We start from the raw sequence: 11916 nt of genomic DNA, 5'->3' as shown, positions 1-11916 counted from the left end.
AGAGGAGGAGTGTGGGGGATGAGGGCTCTGTCTGGGGCTGGGGGGTTTGGGGTGTTAGGCTCAGGGCTGGGGCAGAGGGTTGGAGTGCAGGGGGATGAAGGCTCTGGCTGGGACTGGGAATAAGGTGTTTGGGGTGTTGGAGGGGCTCAGGGCTAGGGTAGAGGGTTGAGGGTGCGTTGGGGGGTAAAAGCTCTGGCTGGGGTGTGGGCTCTGGGGTGGGGCAAGGCCGGGGATGAGTTTGGGGTGCAGGCAGGCTGCTCCGGGACAGGGGCCAGAGAGAACGACTCCCCACAGCCCTTTCCCTGCCAGCAGCAGCGAGCTCTGGGGGAGGAGCCTCCCTTTCCCGCCCCCCCAGCAGCACACTCACCCCCACCACTGTCACTGCATGTGCTCCTAGGGCCTCTCTCAGGTCCAGGAATCTCCCTTGCCTCCCCCGTGGTGGGTGCCGGGGGATGCTGCGTGTGCCTCCTCCCCTGCTGTTGCCCCTGATTATAGCCTCACTGTGGGTGAGGGATGGGGCTGCCTCCTTGCCCAGCATGGGGCAGGAGTGGTGATGGCAGGTGGGGGGGGGAAAGAGGGGGCCCTGTGCTACTGGAGGGTCCCGCCAGAAAAGGGAAGGGTCTGAGGTGGAAGGGCAGGCTGAGTCAGTCTGCCCTGGCAGTCGAGATGGGGGGCACTAAGACCCTGCAGCATCAGTTGCTACAGGGAGGCAGCATGGAGCTGCAGGGAAGAGACAGTGACTCTCTGCTCCGGGGCCCCAGGAAGGCAAGAGGGGGGCCGGGGAACACTTGGGGGAGCGGCAGGTGACACCCGGCCCCAAATATTGGTGGAGCCGGGCTCAGAATATTGCTGGTGCCCGGGCACCACGCGGGAATGTAACTCGCCGCCTATGATAGTGCTCCCAGCCTAAGCTGGCTCAGGCAGCAAGACATGATGATCTCAGGTACTTACGTACCCCATCATTGTAGTATTTGAGCACTTCACAGTCTTTAACACATTTATTTTCACAACACTCCTATAAGGAGTTATTAGTCCCATTTTAGATATGGGAGAGATCGAGGCACAGAGAAACTAAGTGACTTGCCTATGGTCATATAAGAAGCTTGCAGCAGGGTCAGGAATTGAACCCTGATCTTCCAAGACCCAGGCTAGTGTCCTAACTACTGGACTATTCTTCCTTTCTAATAATAATGACAATGATATTACTGAGCACTTCTGTAGTGCCTTTTATCCAAGACCTCAGAGCACTTTACAAAGGAAGGGGGAATATTATTATTATTCTTTTGCAGATGGATAAACTGAGGCATGAGGTGACTTGCCCAAAGCCACACAGTGAGTCAGTGGCAGAGCCAGGAACAGAATGTGGAGTTCCTGTCTCCCCAGCCCCAAGATCTATCCACTAGACAATGCTGCCTTATATATCAGACCTATGCCTCTCATTATAGCACAGCCTGCCATAATGAAGACAAACTAATTGTGTCCAAAAAATGCTTTTAATCATGTTATGATCTGGAGGCGTTTTAATGGAAATGTTTCTAATTAAAATACGAAGGAAGATCCTGCTTACGCAGTAACACAAATCACCCCCTACACACACTCCTGAGAAGCTTATGTTTTAGAGGAGCACTGAAGCTGTTACAAAAGTAGTTCACATTTTTAAAAAAATGTACTAGAGCATGGCTTACTGACTCTGATTTAATTGCATCTGACGGGCTCTGATTGTGCTGCAGCACAAACTCTAAAGAGTGCAGCAGCAGAGAAAGTTGCAAGTCAGCACTTAGCCCAAGGGCATTATAGAAGGTTACTTTTACTTTTTATTATTACTATTTGGTGGAGTGAATCTAATGCTGGTGAGAAGTGCTAGACTGACAGCCCCAGCAGCATAAATCCTCTATTCATCCCCAAAACAAGTAGAGGAGAGGAAGTGGAAAGCTTAATTTCCCTCACCCCTTGTAGAAGGTACGCCTGTATTTTACAGTCATTGTCCCTAGTAATGCAGTTTTCAATCATGTTATTTCTGGGGGTGGGGGGTGGGGGCAATTAAGAACAGCACTGTAGTACTTTTAAATAAGGGACACCCCTTCACCAATGCGCCTTCCCCCATTACCAGTCCCTGGAGCCATCCAGTGCATCATTCTAGAAGTGCTCTTTCAGTCCCCACAGGTTTTGGCCTGCTTAACACCAATGGGATCATTTCCATTACCCCCAACGTGACCAACCCATGCAGAGCCAGCGTTGGTATTGCCTTAAAGAAACGGGTCAACAGGCCATCTCTGCCTAGTATCCCCATCATCAATCATGAGAGCAGCTTCATGCGACACTCATCAGGTGAGACTTGCTGTGTCATTGGGGTCACAAAGCTGTCATCACAATCTCAGGTGTTCTGTTCCCCTGGGAGTGAGGGCTGATACAGTTTAAAGCACAAATGGACTGAATTCTGCTCTCAGTTTCACTGGTATAAATCCATAGTAACCCCAGTGTAGTCACTCCAGACTGAGTGAAACTGAAGTGGGCATTTCTTATGTAGCCAATGGGAGTTTTGCCTGAAAACAAATTTAACAGGGACCTCAGGATATGGCACTTTACCCATTTTGAATTTCTAAAGTGTAACGTTGTTTTTGGTTGTAAGATGACATCATAAAAGGGAGATGAATGTATAAATCCAGAAAACCTGTTGTTCACTTCCTACGAAATCACTGAGCTCAACTGCAGCCAGTCAGGATGAACTCATTTGCATATGTGATCTGATTGGTTGCTCATTGTCATTGACCTCTGAGCAGCTGCCTATCACATTGCATGATTTTTCAACCAATCATTATCCAATCACTCTCAGCTGTAGCAATACTGCCTAATACCATTGCAGCCAGAGGAGGTTGGAGACACCCAGCTTTGGCGTCATGCCTCACGCACCACAAACCGCACAGTATTATTATGTCCTATAGCTTAAATATAACAGGTGACGTATGTGGGATGCTGCAGGGTGATATTGAAATTGTTTTCCCCCCTGCAACTAATGGATAAGAGACAGTGGGGGTACCTAGTGACTCTGTTCTTTCTTTGTTTGATAGGAAGCTTTTGTTTTGTTTAGCCTACAACCATAGGACCTTGTGATTCTATTAAATCTTGCAAGCTAAGAAGGGATAGGCTGGGTTGGTACTTGGAAGGGAATCTTTTATGGAACACCTTTCTATGTAGGAGGGGATTTTTAAAAAATGGTTGGCATTAAAGGGTACATCTATACTTACCTCCGGGTCCGGCGGTAAGCAATTGATCTTCTGGGATCGATTTATCGGGTCTTGTCTAGACGCGATAAATTGATCCCAGATCGATCCCGGAAGCGCTCACCGTCGACGCCGGTACTCCTGTTCTGCGAGAGGAGTACGCGGAGTCGACGGGGGAGCCTGCCTGCCGCATCTGGACCCGCGGTAAGTTCGAACTAAGGTACTTCGACTTCAGCTACGTTATTAACGTAGCTGAAGTTGCGTATCTTAGTTCGAAGTGGGGGGTTAGTGTGGACCAGGCCAAAGTTAATGAGGTTTTTACCGTTGACCAGTGGGAGCAGAGTTAGGCCATTGCTGAACGCTTTTGAAATTCTCAACTTTAGTTTTTGTACCCTATATATCATACAAACCCTATAGACCACATATAAAATATGATATCCTATATATCATATATAGATATCCCCTCCAGAACCTACATTCTATCTAGCCTTGACACAACATTTGCACTTTTAGAAGTCAAAAGTTTTCTCATATACAATTTAGAAGAGAAAATTTTGGCCTAAAGATCTTTAGGTGCGAAAATTTTTTACTTCTAGCACTTCGGATGACAAATAGGCTTTGTGACAAAATACATTTATCATGTAAAATTTAAGATGACTAGTATATTCATCATCAACCACATTTGCTAACACTGAATCTCTTTACTTAGGGCTGGTCTACACTTACCCCCCAAATCGAAGTAAGGTACGCAAATTCAGCTACGTGAATAACGTAGCTGAATTCGACATACCTTACTTCGACCTTACCGCGGTTCAGACGCGGTCCACACGCGGCAGGCAGGCTCCCCGTCGACTTCGCGGTACTCCTCTCGCTGAGCTGGAGTACCGCAGTCGACGGGGATCACTTCCTGGTTCGATTTATCGCGTCCAGACCAGACGCGATAAATCGAACTCGGAACTTCGATCCGCAGCCGTCGAACTACCGGGTAAGTGTAGACTAGCCCTTACAGTTCACATTTGGAAGGTTTCTAACCCTTATGGTTTCAAAGAAACCATAAGGGTTAGAAATTAATGTTTCCTATTAAAGAAAGCTTAGATTCTGCATGGTCTGTAAACAAATATATTTGATGAGACAAATGTATTCTACCCCACAATCCCTGATATACGTCAGTGGATAGCTCCTAAAGAACAGAAATATATACAAGACTCAGACATCTATGAAAATCCCTGAATAATCACATTCTCAACGGTATGTTAAAATATACATATATGTGAATTTTCAGACTTCCATAACAAGCTGGTGTCCAGCGATAAGTGGTTGAAAAATCATGAGGATAGTATTATTATTAATTTATTTGTATTACTATAGCACCTAAGAGCTCTAGTGATGGACCAGAATCCTGCTGTGCTAGGGGCTAAATAAAATACGGTACTGTGAAAACCATGGGCCAGATCTTCCATTGAAATCAATGAAACTATGCTGCTTTATACCAGTTTAGGATGTGGCTCATATTTTTTGGTCTCCTAGCCATTAAAACAGTTCTAATCCTAAGCTGCTGAAACTCATTAAAAATTAGACTGCCCATTTTAATGGTAGGAAAATTCAGACCAATAGCAATTTCAGCTAAGAAGTTAGAAGAGGCAGAAGACAAAATAAGCCGCACAATAGAACCTTGGTTGCGACCTTAACTGTGGAGTCGTGACCAGCACCTGCCATATTGATATCTGTGTGTTTGATTTTTCCATACAGCTAACTCCCTGCCAGCAAACACTCTGGATTCTCCAGAGGGGGAGGAGGAGTCTGAAAGTGGGGAAGCCTTGGAGATGAGACCCTTCTCTCACCCGGAGCAAGGCTTGGTTGATGCTCTCAAGTGGCTCAATAGCAATGACTGGTAGGGAAACACTCCATCCTCAAGTCCCTCCTTCCCCTCAACATAAAGATGTGTGAGTGGTTGCCTCCTCCAGTGCTATGCTCAGTCTCTTTCAGGATCAGGGGCTTGGAGGGAACTAAATGAAGCCAATCTTCACAATGCAATTGCTTTCCAGTAGATATGAGCCAGGGAAAGCTCTACAGCCTGGTTCTCCTGCCCAGGCTGTAATGCTGCTGTGGCTAACAGCAGGTTAACGTCATTCATTAACCTTCTCCTTTGGCCCTTTGTGTAGCCACAAATAGTAGTTACAGAGAAGAGATAAAATTATAGGATAATCAGAAGATACTCCAGCTAGAAGCCTGTGTTTCCTATGTATCATATCCCTGCCTTGACTCCCAGCCAAAGGAGATGGAGGCCACTTCAGCAGTCATAAAGGCAGAAGTAGGGTTGGCCATACAATTTGCAGGGCCTCGAGCTGCTGGGGGAGATGGGATTGAGTCGTCATGAATTACCTTCCGCTCTGGTCTCATTGCTGGAAGCATAGAGGAGAGAACTGGGCCTCTTCCCCTTAGCCTTGCTACTGGTGAGTGTGTGTTCATTTCAAAAACTGCATCCTCCCCTAGCTCTGCAAGTTATAGATCTGTGAGTGGGGCCCAAGCAATCAGTTGCATTCCTTGTGATTAAGGTAAACTCTAGGATTCAATGCATACTGAGAAGGGAATTGCTCTGCCAGTAGTCTCTCTAAGGCAGGAGTTTTGGGGAGAGGGGCCTGGGGTGTGAGGAGTAATTTATTAGGAAGGATCCTCAGAATAAGAACTTTCCTCACTGCCTAACGGGCACAAACAACAATATGTAACTGATGATCACACTATACTGAAATTAGGCATAGAGAGGGAAGAGAACATTAATGGATTCAGAAGCTATAGAGCCATTTCTGATCTCCGCTACACCAGTGTAAATCCAGAGTGAATCCATTCAGTTCGGTGGAATTACTCCAGATTAACAATGGTGTATCTGAGGTCAAAATCTGCCACCCTGCATATGCTTGTATAAACACAGTTATTTGATTTTATTTTAAACCCCTTTACTTTCAACTTTCCCTCTCTCATCTGCTCCTCTTTCCTTCTCCCTGCTAACCTCCACTACTTTCTTCCTCTTTTCTTTAACAACTCCCCCATATCCCACACAGGAAAAAATGAAGGCTTTCTCTATTAAGTTAAATCCATGTACCCCAGACTGTCAGAGGAGGCTGTGCTTCTTGTCATTCACCAATAGGTGGCACTGTTAATTCAGTGAGTTGAGTCCTGAAACAAACTGGCAATATCAATAAGGGTTATAGAAGAAAAATGCAAGTTGTCTCCTGAGTCTAAAGGGAGATGGAAAATCCATAGTCTGCCATGAAAATCTCTAGTTTTCTCAAGGATTGAGTCTATCATGTGGAACTAGTAAATCAATCATACACCTTCCTCCAGCTTAGGTCACTGGGGAATTGCACACACAGGCTACTGAAAGCATTTTTTTATTAGCAGTTTAAAAAACTAATAGGGAGTTTCTCAAACATCCAGCACCTTTGCTTTTAGTGTCCCACTTGTGTGGGTTCCAGAGTCTATCCCCAGGTTGCAGGTGTGTGAAACTGTGTTTAGCACAGTGCTATGCAAGACCAATGATTTGTCTCTTCTATGTCTGTCTGTTTTGTAATTGCCTCTCAGGCCACTGAAGGAGAAAGGACTTTTCAGCATCAAATGCCTGGCTACCTGCCATTCAGAAGTCCTCCTTTGTCGACTTCATGATGTTTCCTTGGCAGTTACCAGAGAGGTAAGAAATTTGTATTAAATGTATGCCTACACAGTGTATAGAATAAATGTGTGTGTTTTATCTTTATTTAGATATTTGCAGGGGACTGGACTAGATGACCTCTCGAGGTCCCTTCCAGTTCTATGATTTGCTCTGTCTGTCTCTATAGCTATTTTTATATCTATATCTTTAGATCTCTGTCTGATATCTACATAGATAGATGTTGTGTATATATAGATCTGTCTATCCCTACAGCTGAATGCAGTCTCTCTCTCTGTTGCCTCTTTGAGTTAGGTATTACAATTATGCATTGTACAAATGGGGAAACTGAGGCACAGAAAAACTGATTTGCCTAAACCAGACTGCATCATTGTCAGTCAGGATTAAACTCTAGAGTTTTGGCTCCCAGGTTTATGCTCGACTCACTAGACCACGTTTCTTTCTCTCTCTCTCTCAGAGGTCCCTGCTGACCTTTTCTCCCTCTTTCTTCCAGTGCTTGTTTTTAGTGCCTTGCTCCATAGAAATGTTTTCCCTGCTGCTTCAGACACAAATATCTCCTTGCATATCCAGAGTTCTGGAGTATGTGTGTTGGACTCCATGAGCCAGACAGCACTGGGATTCCAGGGCAGTCATCCATGACTGCTCTGAACATCTTTACTTTTTATTTGATCAGTTAATTGAGAGATTTTATTGTGCCCATGTTAGACTCTTCAATGAGTTAAAAGCAGCCGCAAGTTCCAATTCAGCACTTGTTTGTGGCCTGCACAGCTGACTGTGCTATTACTAGGCATGGTTTGCCAAGCACACTAAACCTTCTTCCATCTGCAACAAACAATGAGAGTTGGCTCACTTCTGTAAACTCCGATCTCCATCTTCTGTCTGCAATACAAATATCTAGCAGGCTTGAATAATAGGAGGTTAGAGGGCTACAGAGCTCATAGATCACTATGTTCAGATCTGCAGGATTCAAATCCCCCCCACCCTCTTTGAAATTCAGGGATGTGGGAGGCAGATGTTCAGATTGTACTTTTCAGCTCAGGCTCTTTTCTGATTCTTACCTCACTGTTATCTTTAGGAAGAGGTACCTTTTTCTCTTCCTTGCAGAGGCTCACATGCAGAGACATGGGTTCATCTTTCATTTCACTCTTGTCCCAGATTTTGCTTTCACAGTCCAGGAATTGCATTTTCTGGGGCCTGCATTGAACCCTTTATAGCAGGCGCGGCCAAACTTCCGGACCCTCTGAGCCGCATACAACAATCTTCAGAAGTTCGAAAGCTGGGGCATGCCTGCTGGGTCTCAGAGCTTCAGCCCCGCAGGAGGCGCCTGCCCAGGCTTGGGGTTTCAGCCCTGCTCCTGCTGAAGCCCTGAGCCTTGGCACGTGTTCCCTGTGGGGCTGAAGCCCCAGCAGATGCCTTCCATGGGGCTAAAGCATGAGATCCCCCCCTCCCCACTGGGCAGAAGCTAGAGTTGTGTGAGGGGGACATATGGGGATCACGTCCCCCCCCAATTTTTGCCAGGGTTTGCTGGCATCGTTCAGTCACATGGTGCCGCCGGGGCCCCTCCCTGCATGGCGGCTGCTGGAGCTGGCAAGCTGGGATCTGTGCCTTGGGTAGAGGCAGCAGCAAACCGCTGGGACCTGCAGGGAGAACCGCTGCTTTTGCTGCTGCCTCTCCCTAAGGAGCTAAAGCCAGAGCCCTGCCCTGCAACTCCCAACTGTTTGCCACTGCCTCACCATGCAGAGCTAACACCTGGGAGCTGAAGGGACGAGGCCATTGAGGGAAAGAAGGGGGGTGTGCCTCAGGACTGTAACTCAAGCTGTTGAGGGGGGGCAAACCTTTAAATTGTGCCCACCCACTCTCAGCTGCACCAGTTGTGTTTGGCAGAAGCCCCTAGCCCCACCACAGGGCAGAAGCCCTGAGCTTCCCACACCCCAAGTCTGGTAGGTGGAGAATGGGGGGGGGCCTCTGGGAGCCGCACTTTAACTATAAAAGAGTCACATACAGCTCACGAGCCGCAGTTTGGCCACTCCTGCTTTATAGTAATAACACAGGATATGAAGATGGCTAGAACCATTGGACCATCCCCGCCTTTGGGCAGCACCAATCTATCTTTCAAAAACAATGCTGTGAACTCTCAGCTGCTGATCCATTCCAGTCTATGGGATAAGGCTTTGTCATTAGGACCCAATCCACAGTAATGCTGAACACCTGGATGCCCACTGACTGCAGAGGGAATTAAGGGTGCTCAGCATCTTGCAGGATCAGATCTTTACAAAGCACATTCCTCCAAAGTGCTTTACCAATCCTAATGAATCCTCAGAACATGACAGAGGGAAAAAGGGGTGGAGAGAGGGAGGGATTATTTTCTCCGTTAGCAGATGGAGAAACCAAAGCAGAGACGTTAAGGGCACAATACTTCCCCCTGTTGTTCCTTACTCCACAAGCAGTCCCATTGAATCAGGCTTTAAGTGATTTGCTCAAGCCTACAGAAGGAGCTAGTGTCAGAGCCAGGGGTAGTTCCGTGCTTCCAGTCATATGCTTAGACCAACAGACTATATTTCACCTTTGATGTGATATAAAACTCTGGTTTCCCCTTGGCCCCCTAGATACATGCAGGTAGATCTTCTTTCTAAGCTGACTCCTGTGTCCTACTCGTAACTCTTCCTCCTCCAGGTTAGCAACCTCCGCTCAAAGGTGTCTCGCTTTGCTATCAGCACTCTTGGTGAGCTCTTCAGGACCATGAAGAAGCACATGGACCAGGAGGTTGAGGAGATTGCCCGGATCCTGCTCCACAGGACAGGGGATTCCAGCGAGTTCATTCAGAAAGCAGCTGATCGATCCCTGGGCGTCATGGTGGGGAGTGTGACTCCCATGCGAGCAATGGCTGCCCTCATGGCCGGTGGAGTAAAGTATGTGACTCTTCCCTTGTCTGAGCTCTGCAATCTGACTACTTGCTTTGTGGGGAACAAGAGAGTGGTGGAGAAGAAGGAATTCCCTCTGCTCTGGGGTATTTCACTGCCACTACCCATTTACACCTCCCATTATCATCAGGTCACCACATTATGATGACCTCCCTTCTAGCACAGTCCATCAACATTGCCCAGATACTGTGGTGATGGGGATGTGATAGATCAGTGCAGGGCCCTGTGATGTGCTCCCTCCACTCTCCAGGTGATGGGACCACAGGAATCCTGGTGTGTGGCCAAAACCAAGTCTCCTGCTTAATGACCATAGAGCACTAATCATGGGGCCACTGGGACAAACCACACATCATCAGGGCATTATTAACAAGAGAAGCAGGGACCAGTCAGATGTATGGTTAGAGTGTACCCACAGGAGAAACTGCATTGTTTGGCAGGGACCTGCCACACAGGGTCAATTCCTGAGAGTCTCCCATCATTGCCTTTAAAAACTTCACTTTCAGTTCAAAATGCACAGCTGAGCATCACCAGAATGCCAACTTCAGTTCAGTGCGGCAGATTCTCTGGGTTTTGAGATAGACTTTTGTGGGAACCACTAAGCTGGCACCACTTCGAAGTGATGGTACTGTACCTGGCGCTTTCAAACAGGTGGTACTCATTCCAGTAAATGAAGGTCTGGCTAAAACTGTTGGTGAGATACATGTCTGTATACCTTCTGCAGCCCTGAAAACATTAAAACACCAAATGCTCTGGGCATATCCAGGCAGAGGCTGTGTTGGTGAATATACTATAGCACTGTCCCTCATTGTGGTTTTAGGTCTCTGACCATTCAATGGGCTGCTGGATATGAAACAAGTTGGTGAACTAAGTCCAAATGCTAGTGCACCAATATCTGTGTAAAAGGCATAATTGCCCCTCCTATCCCTGTCTGCGTTGTTAATCTCAGCAGGAACCCCAAGGACCAAATGTGCCATGGAGACTGAATTCCCCTCTCATCCTTGTACATGGTCCATCTGTAACATAGTGGTTCTGTGTGTATGAATGGATACTGTGATCACTAATAGCAGGGTCCACAGAGAGGATAAGAGACCTGCTACTACCAACAATTAAGGAGCTCTCTCTTGGTCAAGTGGCAGAGGCCTGTGGTTTTGGAGATGAAGGGCTATATAGACATGTGCTGGTTTGATGTCTTGTCTTCAGCCATCGTAACCCCCCCGTTCGAAAGTGCGCCGCTGAACACTTACTGACTGTCATGGAACAGATTGGGGCTGAGAAACTTCTGTCAGGCACCAGAGACAACACAGAACTACTGGTCCAGACTCTGGTGAAGCTTGCTCAGGACTGCAATCAAGACACTAGGTAATGATGTCCCTTTCCCCTCGCAGACGCAGAAACCTTTTGTGATCAGTGGCTGGCAAAAAACAAACCATGACAATGCAAACTAATGTAAAACAAGCATAAGGAAAACATAATATAAAATAAGCATAAGGAAAGCATGCTTCCAGTGTATATACTGTTGGCTAAGGAAAGGTGCAGAATCCGTCTCTTATGGGTTATCGAGCAATAAAGATCCATTCAAGCATTTACATTGCATGAGACATCCTTTAGTTGAAAGGAATGCAATAGGACTAGTCCACCAATCAGTTTCCTTTGGCTCCAATATGCATATATGACTTCCTTGGGTATCTTTTGGGTGTTACGTAAAACTGAATCTTTCCCTGGCCACTTATGGTCATGGAAAGATCCCGGGGCATTTCTGGTAAGATTAGGGGTGCTAGCACCCAGTATCCTGGTCAAATTCTGGTGGTATTGAATCAATGCATTCTGCCTCCCTAAATTCCCCTTGCAGTTTCAATTGGCTGTGATATTTATCACTTTCCACCCTAACCTACTGTGTGCTGTTGAGCAGTTGCCATGTTCCACCACAGAGGTAGCTGCTCTTTGGTAGTGGATGAAAAAAACTCCTCTGCAATAATTTGTTAAAGCAGGTTAGAATCTTGCAAAATGAAAGCCTTTTTAAGGAAGTAAATTGTTATGACCATTACACATCCTCATCAAAGGAAAAATAGATTCCTTAATTATTTAGTAGATCTCCATAGAGTGAGAGGAT

At 46.6% G+C, this 11916-nt stretch overlaps 1 protein-coding gene across 1 annotated transcript in view; it reads left to right on the top strand.

Moving 5' to 3' along the window:
• Positions 1-11916, top strand: part of TOGARAM2 (TOG array regulator of axonemal microtubules 2) — a 43654-nt gene that overhangs the window by 15002 nt on the left and 16736 nt on the right. The window contains exons 9-13 of the mRNA XM_026649840.1: positions 2155-2328; positions 4971-5112; positions 6801-6906; positions 9559-9794; positions 11007-11165. Coding sequence (XP_026505625.1) covers positions 2155-2328; positions 4971-5112; positions 6801-6906; positions 9559-9794; positions 11007-11165 — 817 coding nt within the window. The remainder of the gene's footprint in view (positions 1-2154; positions 2329-4970; positions 5113-6800; positions 6907-9558; positions 9795-11006; positions 11166-11916) is intronic.

This window comes from Terrapene carolina, unplaced genomic scaffold (genome assembly GCF_002925995.2).
Source record: "Terrapene carolina triunguis isolate 2854851 unplaced genomic scaffold, T_m_triunguis-2.0 Scaffold85, whole genome shotgun sequence".
Classification (NCBI taxonomy): domain Eukaryota; kingdom Metazoa; phylum Chordata; order Testudines; family Emydidae; genus Terrapene; species Terrapene triunguis.
Note: the sequence above shows the minus strand (reverse complement) of the source record. Positions and strands in the feature narration are given on the sequence as shown.